General features: G+C 46.2%; 1 protein-coding gene across 1 annotated transcript in view; it reads left to right on the top strand.

Moving 5' to 3' along the window:
- Positions 1-961: 961 nt before the first annotated feature.
- The window catches only part of LOC147730350 (transcription elongation factor SPT6-like), a 430,594-nt gene continuing 408,649 nt past the window's right edge, over positions 962-22,906 (top strand). The window contains exon 1 of the mRNA XM_086955156.1: positions 962-1,098. Within this exon, the coding sequence (XP_086811282.1) occupies positions 1,022-1,098 (77 nt within the window). The 5' untranslated portion in view covers positions 962-1,021. The remainder of the gene's footprint in view (positions 1,099-22,906) is intronic.

Below are 22,906 nucleotides of genomic sequence, written 5' to 3'. Positions count from 1 at the left end.
CGGACGCGGAGCCGCAGACGACGCCTACCGACGCGCAGGAGTATTGCTACGCAAATAATTTCCGGAACCAGTCTGACGCCTGGGGATATTCCAAGGTAAGGAATCTATCACTAACGTGTCTCTTTCAGATAGCTTTCTCTTACCGGATGTGGGGGATTGATAAACAAGTAGTGGTCTCCAGAAACATAGAAGATTGTTTAATGGAGGTGGTCACTAACTAATGTCTCTTACAGATATATCATTACACAAGTAGTAACTTGTGCATTAAGTGCACATATACAAGTGCAGCTTATTTTCATGATAACCATTCAACAATGCAGTTGTATTCATTTTAAAATACAAATACTTTTTAAACATAATTAACTGATAAGCACTTCATGGAAGAAGTGGGTTGACAATACATCGATATGCAGGGTTATACCACTTGGTAGAGACAGTGACCTGTATCATCCTGAAAGCTTGGAAATGTATATACGCATTCTATACTTTTTTAATTAATTAATTGCATGATTCGTATTTCTATAGAAATCCGTGAACGCCCATGCTTTTTGATAGGTTTCCCCAGTAATACGAAATTCTCTGTGTGCTAGTGGGGTGTCACCTTCTGATCAATTGTGCATTAATGTATGACTTGTCTGCACTGTACCTAACTAAGGACAGTATCTCCTCCAGAATTACTTTGGGAACCCTGGTGGGATATGCAGGGGTGAGTTGTGCTAGGTGGAGGCATTGTCGTAATCTACGTACAGTGTGGATCAGTCAAATAGTGTTTGAAATCTACACCCAGTGAAATAGATTTTCACAGAATATTGTTTAAGAAGACTGGACAGTGTTACCTCTTGGGGTTGTGCTGTTACCAGAACACTCGTTTTTGTTGGTTTAACCTTTGATTGCAATTGGTCAGAGTGCTCTTAGAATGTCAAGGCTAATTAAGCAGGCACTTTAATCTTTCATTTCTCCACTGTTGTAGATCCTAAAACAGAACAACACGCGACTGGAGAGCCGTACTCAACTTGTCACAATGTGTCACATGGGTCCCAAGGTCTTCATCAATTGTGCTGGATTCATCAAGATTGATACCAACTCATTGGGTGACAGGTTAGTACTGACTACCTTTATTTAGCCAGACAGTTTAAAAAGTCGATAATAATTGGTTGTTCAGTTTCTTGTCAATATTATTTTTTGTTCATCCATTTTTTGAACGTCAAGTTGCCTTGGAGAGCTCCTATCACTCACCAAAGCTGTAGTCTGAGAATAAGCATGTTTTAACCCTTTCGATGCTGATGACGAGCTCAGCTCGTCATCACCCACGGGTGTCGTGTGCTGATGACGAGCTGAGCTCGTCATGACACCAGCAAAATGGTAATTCCCAGCACTGGGGAAAAATCACTTCAGCAGCCATGTGGTTAAAGAAGGAAGCAGACTTCACTTATTGGTTTACCATTTTATTTACAGGTCATAAGTGTTCAGGTACTAAGAGTCCTTTAATAAGAAACTTCCTGGTCCTGAACGTTAAAATGTCACAGTGCCATGGAACAGGAATCAACTATTTATTATCGCCAGTGCGGGCACCATTGGCATGAATATTTTCTGACCTCATTCTACCTTTTGGAAGCATTTTTCATGGTTAATATTTTTGGAGGTTTTCTCACCATTTAACTCCTTCTTTAGTTTTAACTGCTTTTCAGTTGTCTGGCGCAGGCTCTTTGGCTGTGTAATTTTCAATTCTGGACCTGCCTTGCAAGCCTCGTAGAATTCGGTTAGTTCCATAAAGGAAACTGAGGAGAGTGCTCGTGAAATTGGTCAGGTAGAAAATAATATAAATGCTCAAATAGAAAACTGAAGAGAAAAGTGGTCCCTAGCAGAATAGGATTAGGACACAATGCTTTTAAACACCGGTTCCTGCACATAAAGTACATCCGCTACATAAGCAAGAGGTGTTGTGCTCTGTTGTTTTGCTGTCCCACCTTCCAAACTATTTGAGAGTTACCTGAAACGCAGCCAGGACCAGAAGAACATTGTCCAAAAGATGTTGGAGGCTTATTGAGCAGCCCCTGTCAACTTGTAAACAAACAAGACAGAGTAACACAGTTTGTCCATGTGGCCTTCCTCGCGGGTTCTCACCCCAGTGAACTCGGCAGTCTGTGAGCCCAGTGGGGGTGAATCATGATTTTGTGTGCCATTTAACTGTACAACCGACTGCATACCAATAAGAGGGTACACCCACAGCACCCTCAAATACCAGTACGTGTGGGCAGTTGATGGCATCTAACTGTTGAGGCCTATGTAGAGCTTTTTAGGGGCACTCCAAGTGGAAAGGCTGGCTTCTGTACCTCTCCATGTAAAACCTGGAAGGTGTATTCTTTTTCCTAAATGCTTGAACCCTTTAACCAATTTTATTCATTTGTTATTACATTTCAGTCTTTTACTTAAACATACTGTGTACATAAAGTGTTTTAAAAAAGAGCAAATGTATTCCATGATTTTATTTTGCTTACCACCTGCACGCGCTCTCTGTAGTTTGCGTTGGTGCTTGGTTTAGATGCCAAAGGTTAGCAGAGTGTGCCCTCAATGAGACCTCTGTATCACTTGGAGTAATTGGGAGGTGGAACGTCATTGCCCAATGGACCGCTTTCTCGGATAACTTCCAGTGGTATTCCATTTGGATAGTGCTTCACACTCCTGGTAATGCGGTGAAGTACTAGGATTTTTATCAGTTCCTTGGTGCCCTTTGAATGGTTATTTATAGAGCGTGACAATGAATTCAAAAAAAGGTATCCCAGAGTAGATTGACGTGCACTATAACAGAAACCTCGCACAGGTTAAATAAAATGTTACATCTTAATGGCTTTGCAGAAAATAAGATGACCTTTAATGACTTACAGTTGCGATGGAGGAGTGTGCCAAAGCCTAGGTGTCACGTAAGACCTCCATTACTGGTTTTCCAGGAGCTGGGAATGCCCAACAAGCAGCTGGCAGATATCAAGATGCCAGTAGAGGAGTTAACAGAGTCATTTCATTTCAAAACTTTATTCGATTCATAAAATGGATCATAAAAGTACTGAACATACAAACCATCGTACCTCATATAAAAGAAAATTTTAAGTACACAATTTATACAAATTTATAAAAGACATAAAAGGACTATTATAAACATATATGCAGATTTTTGGCCAGAGAACATTATATACATTTTGGTACTAGCCATAGCCCTTCCTAATCTTTAGCGAAACTCTGATGAAGTTTAACATGGCACAGCAGGTTTCAACAGAGGATAGTGAAGACAGGTAATCATACCCTTCCTTATAAGTACAAGGTTGCCGCCCCTTCAGAATTGGTTTAATAAACCGGATTCTTGGCTCTTGGTATAAGGAGCAAAAGAGGACCACATGTATGGTGCTTTGGCTAACCCTGTTATTACATGGACAAGGGGGCAGCCTCTCACACCAACGCCCTTGTTTCGGAAAAGCAAGCAGAAAATGCAGAATATCCAATCTAAACCTTGTTAGTAAGAATCGCCATTGCACATTAAGAGTAAATGTTAAATAAAACTGAGGTTGGGGCTTACGAACATGAACATTAACATCGTCCAAAGATGGTGAATTCAATGATTTCCAATACATTGTCTTTATCTCCACCTTTTGGTTTCCCTCTATTTTTTCTGGATTGTCATAAAAGGAACCCAAGCCAATCTTATTTAACATATTGCAAACGTAGGACAACCAAGGGATCTGTTTTGAATTTTCTAAGGCCATGCAATCCATGATGATATCTTTAGTAAGTTGCAAGTCTTCAGATCACCATATTTTGCCCCATAACAATAAAGGGGACAAACGAATCGTATCCGATACGCTGACCATTCCCATTTCTTTGTGGCAAAAGATGTTTGAGGAGCCTTTGGGGACTGATAAAACCCTTAATATGAAATTATTTTCCACCACCTGTATCACAGTTGGTGTTTCAGTCCCCCACACCCCTGCCCCGTAGGTGGCCACCGATAAACATTTAGATGTATAGAGGGTTTTGAGGTGCGTAACATGTTTTTGGCCCAATTTGCTATAAAAACGGAAGATGCCCTCTATTGCCCGGGTCGCACTCTGGGCTCGAACCTTCATAATTGGAGTCCAGGTTAGTTTGCTATTAAACAAATTACCTAGATAGTTGAAATTTTCCACCTTTACAATTGTGCGATTATTTACCACAAACTTCCTGATGTTTGACCCTTTAGGACCACAACATATTACAAAAGATTTGTCGAAGTTTACCTTTAAGTCAAGGTCCTGCATGAAAGTATTAAAGGCATCTAAACATACTTGCATGCTATTTCCAGTTAAGGTCATTAAGACAGTATCGTCTGCATAGGAAAGCATGGGAATACTTTTGCCATTAATTTTTGGAAAGTCACAACCCTGGTCTAATAAGTACTTTTCTAACCCGTTTGTGTATACTAAAAAAAGAAAAGGCGCCAAAATGCATCCTTGGCGCACACCCTCAGTTGATGGAATTGATTTTGTCATTTCGCCTCCAGGGCCAAATCTAATTGCTACAGTTGTTGCTGCATGTAACCTACGAAGCAATGTGACCAATGGTTCCTCGAAGCCCATGTCATCCATCATCTGCCACAACTTGTGTCTACAAACAGTGTCGAATGCACTAGACAAGTCCATGAAGGCAAGATGTATTGCGGACTTTTTTGCCTTCATGTACTTGCCCATAATTAGTGCCAGATTCAGGCACTACTCGACAGTCCCCTTTCCTCGCCTAAATCCATATTGGGAATCAACTATAAGACCTGTTGAATCTGCCCAGCTTTCCAATCTGGCTAGGATTACCCTGCCCAAGATTTTGCATGATTCAGAAAAGGGGGTGGTGATGAACAGAGTGTCTGAATTAAGCAGACCACTCTTACCCAGTCCAAAGATCAGGGCTTGACCCATCACCGTTTTTTAGCTCACTGCACCATCCCAGCTCAGAACTTGGCTATATGCAAATTAGTCTGACCCTGGCCCAGTGCATCATGGGAACAGGGCAGACCAAACTACCAAGCCAATTCTTATACTGGGAAGGAAACAAGCTACCGGGGACCGGTTTCTGGCATTTCAGCCGTCTTCGGCCCGGCTTGCTTGAATCCTGATGGTGCAATGAGCTAGGGACTCACATCTGAGTATACCCTTCCACGCTTGTGGTGGACAAAAATGATTCAGAAAAGGGGGTGGTGATGAACAGAGTGTCTGAATTAAGCAGACCACTCTTACCCAGTCCAAAGATCAGGGCTTGATCCATCACCGTTTTTTAGCTCACTGCACCATCCCCGGGAGCTTGTTTCCTTCCCAGTGTAAGAATTGGCTTTTGTAGTTTGGTTTGCCCTGTTCCCATCATGCACTGGGACAGGAACAGACTAATTTGCATACAGCCAGGTTCTGAAACTGGGATGGTGCAGTGAGCTAAAAAACGGTGTTGGATCTAGCCCTGATCTCTTGACTGGGTGAGAGTTTTCTGCTTCATTCAGAGACTCTGTCCCTCACCACCCCTTGTTGTAAATGATTTTGCATGAGGCATCTATTAAGGATATAGGACGATAGCAACATGGGTCGCACCTATCACCCTTCTTGAAGATCGGCACTACAATTGCCTCCTTCCAAGAACCACGGATGCGACCGACCACAACAGCCTTAAATACCTTCAATAATAAGGGTGCCCACAAACTAACATTATGTTTAAAAAGGTCCAAGGGGACAGCATCTGGGCCTGGAGCTTTTAGTGATAAACCCTTCCCTAAAGCTTCCTCAATCTCTGTCAGTGTAAGTGAAGAGCTGAGGGTCAAAGCCGAGGAAGATGTCGCCAGTTCCCCTGTACTATCCGAACTTTCCATTATTGGAATAGAATTAGGATTAAAAATCTTGGTAAAATGTAGTACCCACTGTTCAGCGGTAACCTGCATAACTATAGTTTCTTTATTGTCATTCTTAAAAAGGGGGCGGTTTAAGACCTCCCAAAAGAGTCTACTATCTTTTAGTTCTGCAGCCTTTTCTAGGTCTTCAAAAGCAATGTTTTTTAGGTCCTGCTTTCTTTTTACAATAGCCTCCCTATAGGCCTTTCTGCTAGTTCTTACAAGTTCTCCATTTCTTGGTTTTTGGCGCAAGGCTAGTTTTAGGGATTGATGTGTGGCAGAACACACGGAGTCAAACCATCTAAAGGCCTTTTGGCCACCCTTTCCCTTGGGTTTCCTAAGGTGCTTTGCTACATGCCCACACAATTTCTCAAAACTCTCAATAACCTTGTGAGGGCCAGGTGCTGGGAGTAGACATGATTCCATTTCCGTTTTGCAGCTAACAAAAATATCTTCCTCCAATTTTATCGTATTTACCTTCCCCCATTTTAAACTAACACCCTGATTCTTGCTGTACTTGATTGACTGGTCCCAGGTCTTTGATGATTCTTGTGCTGGCAGGCACAATGACAACATTAGGGGATTATGGTCACTTGCGGGATTGGCCACCACCTCAAGCTTGTCAACATATTTAAGAAAGCTACTGGACACCAGGACAAAATCAATGGTGCTCATCTCTCCCCTTGTACCCTGGAAAGTTGGTATTTGCGGTATGTTGGGGGCTGACCAGGGTTCCACCACACACAAGTCATTCAGGATAATAATATTGTTCAAAGCGTCCCCCTGGGGTGTGTGTTTGAAGTGGATCAAGGGCTGTGTGTTTAAGTCCTCCAGACCACACACATTCGAGCCTCCAAAACTGCACAACGAACAGTTAAAATCGCCAACCCAAATGACAGACGATAATGGATGCTCGCTTCGTGCTTTGCCCACTGCGTCCTCCAGACTTTGAATTATCGATGTGTCACGTCTATCAAAGATATTGTGATACCAGTTGACTAACAACACAGGTTCTGGAAAAAGATGCTCTAATAACAACAATTGATACCAATTTGTGTCCACCAGTTTCGAAGTTGTCAACTTCTGTAGTTTTATGGACAACGCTGTCATTATACCACCCTTTGCCCTCCCAGATGTCGATGGAACGGCCAAAACATTGAATGATTGAAAGCCCTCAATGTCACAGGCAGTCCTAGTCCAAGTCTCCTGTAGACACAGGATCCCCTGGGATCCTACATAATCCAACCGCGCATCATCCTCCAATCTGCCTATAATTCCAGCAATATTCCAAGATATTAGAGACAGCCCCGGTTTCCCATGAGTGCTTCCCAAAATGTCTCTTGTGCTTGAGGGGTCTTGCCCAGACAGTAGTGTGTAATTCTCACAACCCAAGATGGTATCTCCTCCACAGATAACATCATTCTCTACATATGGTGGGCCAATACTCACAATATCACAATCACCAGACACCACAACTGTGTTATCATTGCGGGCTATCCCTATGTTTTTCCTCTTTCCCAAGTCTGGCGCGTGAGGCGCATTGCCCTCAGACCTAGCTGATGGTCAATCTACACCGCCCATACCCATTAATGGGTCAAAGCGGTTTCTCAATGGGATATTATTATTATTTGAGAACCATCCTGGGTGCTCCTCACCTTGATACCTTGGTCTTCGTGGGTTATACGGGGCTTGTGTAAACTGACCCATACTCGGTGGTCCCATAGAGGGACCATTTATCTCATGCCAAGGGCCACAATAATTTTGTGTGCCTTGGTTCATGATCGAGTTATGTACCCAACCCGAATGATTACTGCTGTGTGTTCTTTGCCCGCGGTGGTTGGAGTGTGAGATGGTATGATAAAGATTTGGGTAAAAATATTCAAGTCCCACACACTGGATGTCCCCCATCCTACCGAACCTTGCTTTGCTGCAGATCATATCCTTAACCCAGATGTCTCTAAAATTAATCAGAATACAATCTCCCTCCAGATCTTTCTTGCTTGGCCCAACCCAGGGAACCCTCCGCACACTTAAAATTTTTGTAGCAGTGTCTTGGGAAAGGGGCCTGTTATTATTTAGCCAGAATTTTGTTTTATTTAAAAGGTCCTCCATTTTCTCATATTTGTTCGCTGCGATTAATGGAACACCTGTCAAAATTGCCATGTAGGGGGGCAGCATCAGGAGGTATGTTTACATAGATCTGTTTACCAGGCAGGGGTGTTTTACTAGGGGCTAAGGGTTTGCTAACTGGAGTTTCTCTCCCCTCAGCATTTAGCAGGGCTGGGGAAACTGTGTTTACTGGCAATGCTACCGCCAAAGAGTTCTTTAGCTGAGATCCCACAGTAGTCGCCAGCGTAGTTTTAGACAAAGTAGCTGGCACTATACGAGGGGAAATATCGTTTGGATCTGCAGATACTGCAGTTTTCGGTTGCTGAGTTTGTGGCTGGCTTTTCTTAGCCCCCTTTTTTGCTGTAGTAATATTATTACCCCCAGTAGCAGCAGGTTGTTTGCTATTGTCTACAAGACTCTCCAGTAAAACGGTATTTTTGGATGTTAAGAACTCTAGTTGATCTGGTTTTAAGTTAATGATTTGCGTTCTTTCCACCAGGGGAGTCAACAGGCTTTTTACCAGCTTCTCTAGACTTGCCATGAGATCCTTATCTTGTGTGTAGGTTGGTTTTTTGTCTAGGTTCGAAATACTTTTTTCCATCTCCAGGAGCTGGGATCCTAAATGTGAAAGTCTCACTTCAAGGGGAGTTAGCAGTTTTTTTAGTGTTTCCCACACAACAGTCAAAAATTCCACATCTTTACCTTTTATGATGCAAAGTGGAACCCCACTAGTTTCGCTCTCTATTACGAGATTATTATTTTCATGAGTTACTGCCAGTAATTCAGGGCTGGGTTCTGGTCTTAGTTCAGGTGGCTGTGTGTTACTCACTGGGAATGGATCTAGGGGTAGCAAAGATGGTGCCTTGGTGGATAGCTGTGCCTTCGCAATCTTGGCTTTTTTCCTTGCATATGCTGTTATATTATTACGCTTCCTTTTATTGTGTGGCCCTTGTTGTAGGGTACAAGAATTCCCCCGCCCAATTCCATGGATTTGGGTGTTGGCACCGTTCCCAAGGGGCCGCCCTCACCCTCCTTCTCTTCCCCAACTGCTCCGACCATTGAAGGTTTTAAAGAATTAATGGATACTAGTGGCGACCCCCCCCCCTTTGGTATAGATGTAGTGAGTACTAGTGGCTGGTGAATATCTGCCTCGGTTAAGATCAGGGTAGGAGTAGGACCAATTGGACGATCAGGTGTTTTAGCGAAGGCTATAGACCCTAGGGAAGATTTTTTGGCCGCTGCTAACTCCTGTGATAATCTTCTTGCAGCGTCTAATTCGATGGACACTCTGTGCTGCATTTTGGCAATCTCTGTGTCAATGGCAGTGTGGGTCCTGGTGATAGTCATCTAGTGTACCGTTTTTCAGTTTGGTCTTAGCTGCCCTATCTTTGTACTCACGGGTTGACATGGTGGTTGGTCAAATATTCAAACTGGCAGTGCAGATATTACCGAGGGATAGGGCCAAAGAAATTGGCCCAGTCCAGTCTCTCCCAGCCTCTAACGGCCTCAAACCGCCCACTCTTTGCTCGGTCTTCGCCCCGGTCGCTACAGCGCAGCGGTAACTTCTGTCTTTGAAATAGGGCTGGGGCTGGGCAGGGGGCGTGACCGGCAGGGAGAGCGGCCACAGGTGTGACACGCAGGGACTCCTGGGCAATGGAGTCCCTGCTAGGCTGCTCGCCGCCCTGCCGGTGTGCAAGATGTCCTGAAAGTTTTCAGCTCCCCACACAAGCCCCTGAGTGGCTTCAGCGCAGCGGGACCCGCGCAGCGGGTCCTGCAAGTCGTAGAGTGTTCCCTCGGTAATCCAACGGCGATAGTCAGGAAGGTGAGAGCCTCCAGCACAATGCTCCGATCATCCACAGGCAAGGTTTCCCGCTTGCTACTAAGACTTGTGCACTTTTAAACTGACGGGGGGCGTGGCCGGCAGGGAGAGCGGCCACAGGTGTGACACGCAGGGACTCCTGGGCAATGGAGTCCCTGCTAGGCTGCTCGCAGCCCTGCCGGTGTGCAAGATGTCCTGGCAGTTTTCAGCTCCCCACACAAGCCCCTGAGTGGCTTCAGCGCAGCGGGACCCGCGCAGCGGGTCCTGCAAGTCGTAGAGTGTTCCCTCGGTAATCCAACGGCGATAGTCAGGAAGGTGAGAGCTTCCAGCACAATGCTCCGATCATCCACAGGCAAGGTAACAGAGTCTTTTCTAGAGTAACAGAGCAGAAGTTTCATGTACTGTTTTACGTCACCTCTACAGAGCTTTAATTGAAATATGCTTCTGAACTTGTAGCCAATTTAGATTTTGAAGATGTTCTGAAATGTGTCCTTTCTGGGCATACACACCGCTGAGTTTTGAATTTCCTGCAGCTGATAGACCAGTAGCCTAAACAACTAACATTAATGTAGTTTTGACGTGATTTGAATTCAAGTTTGAATACTTTGACTTTTGTGACGAGAGAAGGTCTTGAGCATGGAAATAGGATCAGGAAGCAATTAGTGATGGAGATGTGAAAGAGTTATTGGTATGCGCTAATTACAAGCTATGAGGGAATTGGAAGCACTATATGGTGTGATCGTGCAACCTCACTGTGTCCTACACTTGCCAACCCCTTTACCCGTAGGTTTTGTTTATCAAACCTTCGGCTCAACCCTTGGAAACTGTGGTTCTGAACAGCAAGGCTTAGACAAAGTGGAAGTGCAAATCAATTAAGCAGCACCAAAACAATTATAGAAGAAATCGACATGATTCCAAAAAATCTGACACCAATTTATAAAGATAGACTGTATTTTTATGTTTGGACGCCACAACAAGAAAGATACACCAGAGAGTCCTAGAGAGTTAACATTTATATGGTATATTAAATTGGGTTATTTCACTCAACTGAGAACAAGCACTGGCAAATTCAACAAATTTGACACTTAGAAAACGTTTCCCCCAAAAAGTTTAACTAGTTGGAATGTGGTCACTTTAGTTGGGCAACTCCAGTAGGGAGCCAGTCAGAGGGACCAGCTAGATCCTTGGAGACAGTTACCGCATTCTGTGAGGCAATCCTCAGTTCCAGGCACTTTTATCTATTGTAGGGCTTTTGGAAAGTCGTCTTGGAGAAAGAGATGAAGGCTGTGCTTAATTTGTAAAATAAGTGCATGTGCCTAAAATGTTTCTTAAGAGGCCACCACCCAATGTAGCCGGCTCCACCCACTTCCTCCATTTGCTCCAGTGATATGTACCCTATATTGTAGCCTAGCTAATTATTGATGGATCAACACAATAGGCTAATAAATCAAAGTCGAGAGCTTTTTGTGAAGTGTACATGTATTTGAAAGTGCTCCCATATATTATAATAAACAAAAAGGTGGCTCACTTGGTGAAATAAAGTGAGATAATTATCAGATGTGTTAAATAACTTTTAACTTGTAATTCCGACCCGTTCATAAACTGGGATTTACTCTTTGATTGAAATTAGCCGACCACCTCATAATTCGGTCCTTTATCCTTAATTCACGGGAAACGAAATTTGTGCCTGGGTGACAGGCAGAATCTGCATTTTATTTTTTTGCAGTTTCACATGGCGTGACCCCTGACCAAGGAAAAGCAGATATGCACTTCACAACAGACAAAAACAAGCTACATTACACTTTTTTCCAGGCATATCCAGATTTCCAAGGACTCATAGGGAGCTGCTGAGCCTATGGATTTGAACCTCAAGGCGGCATCTGCATTCACTAGGCCACATTACCTTTCCCTCTTGTGTAAGCTTATCTCGTTTTGCACTCAAAATTCCAAGAAGTCTTCAAGCTTTCAGCAGCTCACCCACCTCTAGGGCAAGCACACACAAGACAAAATAAAAGCAAGGCCCAGCACCAACAATGGTTTCCGTCTTTGCCTATGCTCACATGATTTGGTCTAGCAGGAAAGCAGGGGATTGACCCCCGCGTGATTCTCCAGTTTTCCACTGTACAATTAACCACCATACTGATCAGTAGAGCATATCTTTCTGACATCAAGGGTTAACGCGTAGTCATCAATTTATGAGGGATGAGATTAAAGCAGTGGTGATAGACAGAATGCACATTTAAATTCATGTAGTTTTACATGGCGCAAGCCCCCTTGACCGAATATAGGTGAACACTCCACAACAAACAGAGACTGCCTTACCCTTTTTTCCAGGCACACCCAGATTACAGCAAGGGCCAGCGCTGACCATGTTTTCCATCTTTGCTCATGATCACACGACTTGGTCTAGCAGGGAAGTGGGCATTGACCCCAGGTTCTTCAGTTTTGTACTGTGCAATTCCGCCATAATAATTAGATTAACAGCCAGACTTTCCAGGAGGCTCGGGACTCACAGGTAGCTGATTTCAGAGATTCGAACCTGGGCTGGTTCCCTATGTCTCATGCACACACACAACAAGAAGCAGCAAGGGCCAAGTACTGTCAGCGGCTTCTGTTTCCTTCCCATCTGCTTCTTGACGGGATGGGTGATTAATTAAACAGTGGCAAGTTGGGCGTCCATTACTCAGTTTAACGTGCTTTGCCGGTTGCTCATCTTCTCACCATAATGTTGCCCTTGCTAGACTCGCACAGCCAGAAAATCAGTAGTTAGGGTGCTGGCATTTAAGTGCTCTGCAGCCTGTGCAGTACACCGATATGTGGAGTGGTCAGAATAGAGTTGATGGTGGGCCACAAGCATACTGATTGAGGTGGAATTTTTCAGATCTAGGCAGCGAATTTGCACGTCACGTGCCATGCCTCACCCTAGCTCAGCCACATTTATCCAACCTGAATCTTTAAAATGGCTAAATTATGTTAGTCTTCATTAAAGACAGCCGTGTTGACAATTCCTGGCAGCTACTTGAAAGAAATGTACATTTATGTCTAATAATTATCGTGTCCACCACCCACAGGAAACAAAATCCTATAGCACCGGCGCTGTAAAATGAGTGCTGGTGTTGAGCACTGGAAACCAGTGGCACAAACTAAGCACTTGATGAAGGATTATGAAAGATGCTCAAAGGATGCTGTGGATGCGATGCGGTTGACAGAAGTCTGCAACGACTCCTCACAAACGATAGGGATGAGGTGGTCCTTATCACAGGGTCGACAGCTCTCAAAGTATTCTTGGTACTAGCAGAAGTCCAAACGTCACTGCACTACTGGTCAACCAGCATCGTGGCCACAGGCCAATCCTTCCTGGGTCGATAAGTCCTCCTCTGGGTGTCCCAGCTGCACCTCAGCGACACTCCCGGACCCTTCAGTGGAATATGTGGTGGACCCATCATTGTGGGCAGAATTTGTAATTCAAATGAAGCAGCTTAAGACCTTTGATGGTGGATAACTGACGCCAATCTCACATGGATCAAGCTGTTTTATTTTCCTTCTCCATAACTCATGGTGGTGCCAAATGAGACATGTTTGGGCTTTGGAGGGCACCTAGCTGAGATAGAGATCAGTGGTCTGGTCTGAGGTGGAACAATGCCACCACAAATTTGTTTGGTGCGGCTAGCCATCATTTTGGCACAAAAAACCTCTGCCTTCCTTCAGGAGCGATCCATGCAAGTGCTGACACCTTGACGGCCATGTGGTACTGTAATAAGCTGGGCTGAGTGGAGGGGGGGGGGTCCTCTTGCCCTTTATCTGGATCCTTTGAGGTTTTGGTTATGGCTTACAGTTCATATGGTTTACCAGATGGTCCATCACCTAGTTGGATCCCTCAACATCAGGGTTGATAAACTCTGCGCGTGTCATTTGCCGATAGAATACAGGTGGCATCTGCACTGGAGATGACACGTTTTATCTTTGTCTAGTGAGGCGTTCCTGCAGTAACCCTATTCTCTCTCTGCCAAATCCACTCATTTTTAAGCCTTTAGCACTATGAAGGTTCCTCAAGGGTTTCTAAGAGACATGTTTTGCCTTCTGTTGGCCCACGCCTTCTATACAGGTTTCCACTTCTGCTGCTGACACCTCGGATCTGAAAAAAGAACCCATCGCAGTTAATTCTGGTGGCCCTAGATTTGGCCAGGATGGTCTAGTACCTTGAAATAATGACCTTGTGCCTATGCCCTCCAGCTTAGCTTCCTCTTTGGGACAACTTGCTGTCCCAGTAATAAGGTATGGTGCTGCACTCAAACTCTGTAGATTTCATGAGTAGCTATTGAGCAGAATCACTGAGGGGTTTGATCTTTTAACTCAGGTACTTGATGTTTTGGCTGTTCTCACTTAATCCACATCAAATTATTCTGCCCAACGGTCTAAGACGGGGCCTGGTGAAAAGAAAAGCAGGTTTACCCTGTTCTAGCTAATTAGTTTGATATACATTTTACCAATATTAACTTCTAACTACAGATTACTCACTCTGTAAATTACCCAGACGTCAAACTGGATCCAGAAACTTTTCAGCAGTACTTCTACTCACCATTAGGTGGCGCTGTGAGGCCCCACACTGATGCCCGTTCAGCTCCTGAAGTTATGTGCCGAGCCTGTAGAGGTGCCGAGCCCACCTCTCACATAATTTCTGTGCCACATAATGTGGTTCCAGAGCTACCGGTCTTCTCTTTGAAACATACCTCGTTCAAACTCTACAGTGTGCAAGAGACATGTCACCTCTCAAAATGATGGGCATTAAGCCCTATAACGACTGTCTCAAACAAATGTCTGTGATAGATCCTCATCAGATTTGCCTCTGGTTCTTTGGGATGAGTCAGGACTAAGAACTTCAGTGACTGCGCTTCAATGAACCCAAAGGCTAAATGAGAGTATGAGGTGAGACTCTACATTGAAAATTACAGGAAGACACAGCGATGAGACCAGTCGAAGTTGAAAGTTTGATCCAGGTACTGTTCGAGATCTAGAAGTCGCAGGAGTTGTTTCAGAGGTCGGTCTTTGTCTCAATCAAAGTACTCTGGCAAGTCGAAGAATAAACACAATAAATCTTAGCAGAACTCATTCCTTTCCACCATTCATGATCACCTGAGAATGCATGGGGGTAGTACCGTAGCTCTCAATCTCCCTCCTGTGATCATACATTTTCTGAGCTGATCTCACAACTTGTTCTTGAACAGCCAGAGGGTCCAGGGCTGTCTGTCAGCCCTACACAGATCGAAGAGTCCTGCAATGTTTTGCTCTGACACTTTTGATAGTGCAGGCCCCATTGAGTCAAGGGTTTCTCTACCTGGATTACCATTGGCAGGTTTGCCCTCGGCACCAGCCGGACCATGGATTTTCATATACCCATCCTACAGGCCCATCGGCGCTACCCCCAGGGCAGTGGGTTGTAAGCATGGCACACAGGGATGTGTGCCATGTCAACTCTTCACTTTGTTCTGTGTCAAAACACAGCCTGTAATGGCTGTGTTTGTGTAAAGGTAAAGGGCCTCAAAGGGTGGCACAATAAGTGCTGCAGCCCTTAGAGGCCTTCCCTGGCCACAGTGTCCTTGGTACCTATGGTACCTTTTACAGTGGACTGACATGTGGCCAGAGAGATGCCAATTGGGGGTACAAGGTACAGTTTTGGGGAGAAGAACACAGGCCCTGGGAACCTGATTGGCAGGGACCCAGGGTACATAAAGTCAAAGTTCATCAGTAGTCTGACAAAAAGTGGGTGGGTTACTGCAACAGAAAGTTTCCTACAGTCCTCAGCCCCCTCCAGACTACGGCAAGCCTCCTGTCATCTTTGGGGTTCACTATCAACGCTCTGAGATTCTCCTTCATCTGAGCCATTCTGGACATGGTTCGATTTTGTGCCTTTCACTTAGAAGAGTGTGTCCAGGACTTTTATGCTATGATCACAAACTTTCGACTTCTACTCTGGATTTCAGTTAGGTTGACTCTGAGGCTACTGGGACTGATGGCCACCTGGATCTTTCTTGTACAGGGTTCCAGGGTCTGCATAGAGTCTAAACATTTAGTGGGTGCAAAAAGGGGTCCACTCTGACACTTTCAGATTTCAGAGTAGACTGCAAAAGATCTGCAGAGGTGGATACAGGACTGCATTGGGTCAGCAGCGTATCCCCCTCCCTTCCCAACCCAGAGCTGATGATGCCTCGCTCCTGGTTTGGTTTGGCCATCTGGGAGAGGTGAAGATCACAGGTCTTTGGTCTCTGATGGAGTCACAGCTTCTATGAGAAAGTGCCATCTTTCTTGTATTGGTATGCCCCCACTTTTTGCTGAATTGCTGATGTGCTTTGACTGAGTGTGCCATGGGGTCCTGCCAACCAGGTGCCCAGTTCCTGTGTTCCTTCCCTAAAACTGTGTTGAATCTAAAACCCAATTGGCATCTCTGGCCACATGTCAGCCCCTAGTAAATGGTACCCTAGGTACCCAGGGCATGGTGACCAGAGAAGACCCCTAAGGGCTACAGCACTTGTATTGCCACCCTTAAGGGCCCTGTGCCCTGACACCAACATACTGCCTTGCAGGCTGAGTGTCTAGGTGCAGAACTAAACCAAGAGTCGACATGACACACATCCCTGTGTGCCATGCTCACAAGCTCACTGCCCTGGAATCCATCAGTCAACCCTCTAGCTGGGTGCCCTATGCCACTGGTGTAGGCACAGGTGCATGATCCTTGTGCCCATACCACTGTGCCCAGGGCCATTCCTGGGCACTGTAAGTGCAGTGCCACCACTATCCTTCAGTCTTCCAATAGCACTAAAACACTCTTTAACATCATCAGGGACCGCTCACAACCCGCATGCATGAGCAATAAAGTGGTTGCAACCCAAGAGCTGTGCAACGAGATCGCCACCTATTTTGAGCAAAAGATCGCTAAAATTGTGGGGGGGCTGGAGGAGGGTAGAGATGGCAGTAAGGATATAGCAGACCAGCTGGCGGAGGAAGATTCGCCCACAATCTCATCGTCCTTGGAAAGTTTTACCCCTCTGACAATGGAGCTTTTCCTCAGCCTGGCACAAAGTGTGTCATCAGGGTCCCCGCTAGATCCCCTTCCACATAAGATCTGGAAGGAATATGGGCCAGCGCTGTTTCCCCGGATGTACCAGATTTGTTACCAGTCTTTGGAGGAAGGCTTAGTGCCGGAGCTATGGAAGCAGGCACTGGTCACTCCCCTGCTTAAAAAGTCTTCATTAGACCCCACAATTCCTGCACACTTCAGACCTATATCGCTCCTGCTCTACCCGATAAAGATTGTAGAAAAATTAGTCAGTAGGTCCTTGTCAGGCTACTTGGAAGATAATTGCCTATTGGACAAGGATCAGTTTGGCTTCCGCCCAGGACATGGAACGGAAACTGCACTGGCGACCGTGTTGGACACTCTTGGAATGCGAGCTGACAGTGGCAACTCCTCAGTACTAGTACTGTTGAATACGTCGGCCGCATTAGACACGGTCAGCCATGCAGTCCTGGTGCACAGACTGGAGAAACTGGGCGTGAAGGGCAGGGCCTTAAAGTGGCTCCAATCCTATCTGATGGGCACACAGCAGGTAGTGACCCTGGCCCCATTTACCTCCCCCAAGTCTCGGGTTGGCCACGGCGTACCACAGGGTTCTTCGATTAGCCAGATTCTTTTTAATTTGTATCTACAGCCTCTGATCCCTATGATAAAGTCCTATGGGATTGATCTGGTTAACTACGCCAATGACACCCAATTGGTGTTCTCCTTAGAGGGAAAGCAGGCAGTGACCATGGAGACCTTCCAGAACTGTATGAGTAAGGTCTCCAAGTGGCTGAAAATAAACTCTCTCCAATTTAACGAGGGGAAGACTGAGGTAGTCTATTGCCAAACACCGAAAATGAGCCAGCAGCCGTCCTGTGAGATCAGGCTCGCACCGGGAGCACAGCCCTGTATCCCAGTGAAGACCGTGCGTAACCTGGGAGTTATGCTGGATGACGATCTCCAATTGACCTCACAGACAAACAAAACCATCAGTGTCTGCTGCGGCCTACTGAGAGCGCTCAGACAGATCTTGCCTCTTCTGCCCGATGCGACTAGACCACTAGTGGTCAGAAGTGTGATCATGGCAAGACTGGACTACTGTAATTCCCTATACCTGGGAGCTCCTCTTTACATCGTACATGGGCTCCAGAGAGTCCAGTCCATGGCGGCCAAGCTAGCTCTAAACAGACCCCGTAGTTCTTCCACCACATTGGCACTTAGAGAACTACACTGGTTGCCAATTGGGAGCAGAGTTGATTTTAAGTCACTCTGCATTGTCTACAGAGCACTACACAACACGGGACCTATCCCATTACAGGAAAGGCTCACCTGGTAAAAACCAGCCAGGTCTCTGCGCTCCGCCAGCTTGGGACTGGCAGTAACCACCAGGATTAGGAAGTCAAGGCTAGGTGGTAGAGCTTTCTGTACCTCTGCATCAAGGCTGTGGAACGAACTGCCTCAAAATATTAGGCTGACCGATACCCTGCTAGAATTTAGAAAGAGTCTAAAGACATGGCTCTTTGCTAAAACCTAAAGACCTACTTTCAGGCTCATCAAACAGCATTGACTGTCGTTTCCATTTGACATAAACATTTCTGTATTGTTTTTTCCATCTGAATTTTCCTTTCTGGCGCCAGGATACCCGTAGGGTGACAGATGCGCGGTATAAATATTAAATACAATACAATACAAACTAGTCAATGTTATCTTATGGAAGGAAAGTGAGTTATCGGCTTTCAGGTGAGTACTCGACTGGTGAAGGTAAGGTTCTCGGCATAGACTCAGGGGTCTCCCAGGGTCAGAAAGGTACAGTATTCACACCCTCCGCGACACAGGGGCAGCCGGGTGCAGAGAGAGTAGGCCCAATGCAATCCAATGGATGGTAGGGGGGCCTGTGGTTGGTGGCTGCAAGCAGGCCATGTGGCTGGGGGAGCTTAGCTCCTGGTCACTTACTCATGGCAAGTGGGGAAGTAGGGTAGTAGTTGCACTTCCAGTTGCACTCGGGCGGCTGGGTGCAGGGTGCTTTTGAGCTGTCGGGCGCTCAATGTTATCCAATGGGAAAGTTAAAAAGTGAACAAAGGCTGCAGGCTCGGCAACGGAGACTCTTCAGGTGCGACCACCACTTCGAGATTTAAGTTGGGATCTTGGAGAAGAGGTAGATTCCCGCAAAGGAAGGCAAAGGGGACGGTGGGGCGCAGGGGTGTGTTTTGGCGTCGGGAAATCTTACCCTCAGCTGGTTGCGGTTGGAGGGGTCCCTGGGTCTGGAACTGCAGGCGTCGTCTGGGTCGTCGAGGAGGGTTTTTGGGCACTGGACTTTAAGTCCTTGTCGCCGGGGGGGACGTCCTCGTCGTCTTGGATCACTCAGGTCGGGTTGGGCGGGTGCAGAGTGGGCTGGATTCGTGGTTCCTGGCTGGCACCAGGGATATTTCTTCTTTGAGCAGAACCACTGCTTGTGGGAGTCCCAGTCTTGTGGAAGGTTCAAGGCAGGCAGGTCCTCCGGGGTTTTCGAGGTTGCTGTCCGCCGGAGACGCCGGAGTTTTGCAGGAGCAGGTTAAAGGATCAACAGGCTGGTAAGGTTCTGGGGCCAAGTCAGGGGGTGTTGTCCTTTTGTTAGCAGCTGCACGGCAGGTCTTCTTGTTTCTTGGTCTCCTTCTTGTTGCAATCGGGATCTGAGGAAGGAAGGTTCAGGGTGACCCTAAATACTAAATTTAGGGGTGTTAGTTAGGGCAAGGGCAGGTACCAATAGGTCCCTGTGCTGGGGTGGGTACACCCCCTAGTCTGCTCCTCTCCTGTAGGAGGGGGGCAGGAGCCTAGCTGTTATTGGGCAGGGCTCCCCATCTTCAAGATGGCCGGAGCCCGGGGTCGTGCTTCACCTTGCCTCTCCCACCTGAGGGGTGGGGTTGGCACAGGCTGGCACTCACCCCCCCCCCCCCCCCCCACCACCCCCCCCCCCCCCCCCCACCACCCCCTCCTGACGTAGGATTTCCCGCGAGTCTACCCGCCAGAGTGGGGTTCATGACTGGTGGGGGCCAGTTGCTGAGTACAGCCATTGATCTGGAGAAGCTCTCAAAGGCGGAATGCCTTTGAAACTTACCCTCTGCCCATCCTGCGGTAGGAGACCTAGCACCTCGCCCAGGATGTGCATTGTTGCAGGCCCAGGAGAGCGGGGAGGCTCTCCACCCAGGGGTCCAGTAACATGTCTGCTGTGTGGCAGCCTAGGCAGCCTCTCAGACCAGACGGTGATTGTAGGTTAGGTTTCAGGGGGCATCTCTAAGATGCCCTCTGGTGCATTTTACATTAAATCCCACACTGGCATCAGGGCGGGTTTAATATGCTGAGAAGTTTGATATCAAACTTGTCAGTCTTCAGTATAGCATTATGGTGCTGTGGAGTTCGTAATGACAAACTCCCAGCACCATATACTCTTATGCACATACTGCACTAACAGTGCCCAGGAATGGCCCTGGGTACTGTAGGGGCACAGGGATGTGTGCCATGTCGACTCTTTGGTTATCTCTGTACTTAGCCACTCAGCCTGCAAAGGCAGTGTGTGGGTGTCAGGATACACGGCCCCTAAGGGTGGCACAATAAGTGCTGCAACCCTTAAGGGTCTTCTCTGGTCACCATGCCCTGGGTACCTAGGGTACCATTTGCTAGGGGCTGACAGGTGACCAGAGATGCCAATCGGGTTTTAGTTTCAAAACAGTTTTAGGAAAGGAACACAGGCCCTGGGCACCTGGTTGGCAGGAGCCCAGGAAACACTCAGTCAAAGCACATCAGCAGTTCAGCAAAAAGTGGGGGCATACAAATGCAAGAAAGATGGCACTTTCTCACACCATGTCCTAGTGGCTCCCACCTAGGATAGACAACACTGGTTCACCAATCTCCTTGATGCTCTCAGTGCAACATGAAAGAGGCATGAGAGGCCCCCCAACAGGCCAGACCATCTAATGCAGAACCATGTAGAAATTAGGCACCCTCCCCCAGTAGTCTCAACCTTGCGATTTGGCCTCTAAAGTCTGAGTTCGGTTACCTCAATCTACCTCCCGAATGTATGAATGTAGTCAAGGAGGCACAAATGACTTCTACTCATTCCTATTATGCTTACAATCGGATAAGGTTACTGCCTTTCAAATCACATTGACCCTTTAGCAGCTAGCGTCCAAAACATTATCTGCTACCTACCTCACCTACAAACCTGTGGACTAGCCTTCACCTCCATCCAGCTACACTTGTCAGCTGTGGCTGCCTATCTCCAAAATAAGCAACACATTTCCCTCTTTAGGATTTGAGTCATTAAACCCTTAATGGAGGGACTCAAGAGAGTCATTCCGCTACAGGTTCCAACGGCCCTGGTGTGGAACTCAACGTCTTCTTTAAACAACTCATGGGTCCTCCATATGAGGTCCTCCAGTCAAGTCCCCTTCAATTTCTCTTTTGGAAGGTATTGTTTCTTGTGGGTATCACCTCACTCAGATGCGTCAGTGAGCTCCAAGCTTCAACATCGGACGAGCCTTTCTTTCTAGGTTCATTGAGATAGGGCTGTCCAATGTACTAACCAAAAATTTCTTCATAAGTTGATCTCTATTTTCCGCCTTAATCATGCTATTGAACTCCCAGTTCCTCCAAGAGCCCACTGAACTAGAAAAAAGGCAGCTTTATGGGCTTCCTGGGAAACCTCCTCATAGCTGACATTTGTAAAGCTGATACACACCTTCACTAAACATTATTGTGTGGCTGGACTAGTGCGCCAGCAAGCCAATATTGATCAAGCTGTATTCTGTACCTTTTTTCGGTCTTCAACACACCCACAGCATGGTATCTACAATCATACATCACTCGAATAAAAAAGTTACTTACCCTATAAACATCCGTTCATGGCATGTGGTGTTGTAGAATCACATGCGCCCACCCGCCTCCCCGAAAACCGCTGCCTGTTGCAATTATCATTCCTTCTTCTCCTGCATGGTCCTCTTTCTCTCTCCTGTATTGTTTTACTCCAGCTCCATCCTCACATGCCATATGGCAATCATTCTAACAATGGAGCCTATGACGATGCGCATTACCAGGAAGAGGTGGAGTCACACTACCTTGTAACTTGAGAAAAAGTCTTTGAAGAAAAATAACCTGCACAAATCTGAGTCCAACACTAGATAGCGCTAGTATGCGCATCATCCTCAGCCACACTGCTGACGATGAACAAGGAACAGATCCTGCATATTCATCCAGCTTCTCTGCAATTGCATGCCTGGAACCTGAGTACAATGAGTACAAGGATTTAGCCATCCCTGAGGATTGTACATTTATTTTGTCCAGGGCAAGAGCTGAGCCTGCGTCAAAAACATATAGACTGAAATGGAAATGTTTTTGTTCTTGGTGCCATGGTAATGGTACTCACCCTTTTGACTCTTCCCCAGAAAAAATCCTGCCTTATCAGGTCTGGCTTATGCTTCAATAAGAGTCCATCTTGCAGCCATCTCTCGATATAGATGGACATCGGACGCTTCTTCTCTTTGCTCTGCTTGCATCATCAAACAGTCTATGAAAGGCTTTTTAGAACTTTCCCACCTATCAGACCTCCTCCTCCTAAATGCGTCCTAAAATAGTCTTGTCACAATTAATGAAGCCACCTTTTGAGCCAATCCACAAGATAGCTCAAATTTCTTTCATGGAAAGTAACTTTGCTTCTCGCGCTCACATCAGCTAGAAGAGTACGTGAAATCCAAGCCTTCACAATGAAAGAGCCCATCTTACGTTTCACAGAGGATTGTGATGTTACAAACAAATCCAAAATTTATTCCAAAGGTCCCATCCCAGTTTCACCTTAATGAAACAGTAATTCTGCACACTTTTTTCCTGCATCCTTTATCTCCAGCGGAGAAATCTCTTCCCTCTTTAGATGTCAAAAGATGCCTTCAGTTCTATTTGCAAAGAACAAAGCACCTGCGCAGAACAGCTGAAATGAAATGAAATGAAATGAAAGAAATGAAAGTGAGTTTTATAAAGCGCATTACTACCCGAAGGCCTCGTA

Source organism: Lissotriton vulgaris, chromosome 2_1 (assembly GCF_964263255.1).
Source record: "Lissotriton vulgaris chromosome 2_1, aLisVul1.2, whole genome shotgun sequence".
NCBI classification, from domain to species: domain Eukaryota; kingdom Metazoa; phylum Chordata; class Amphibia; order Caudata; family Salamandridae; genus Lissotriton; species Lissotriton vulgaris.
This window is presented reverse-complemented; position numbering and strand designations above follow the sequence as displayed.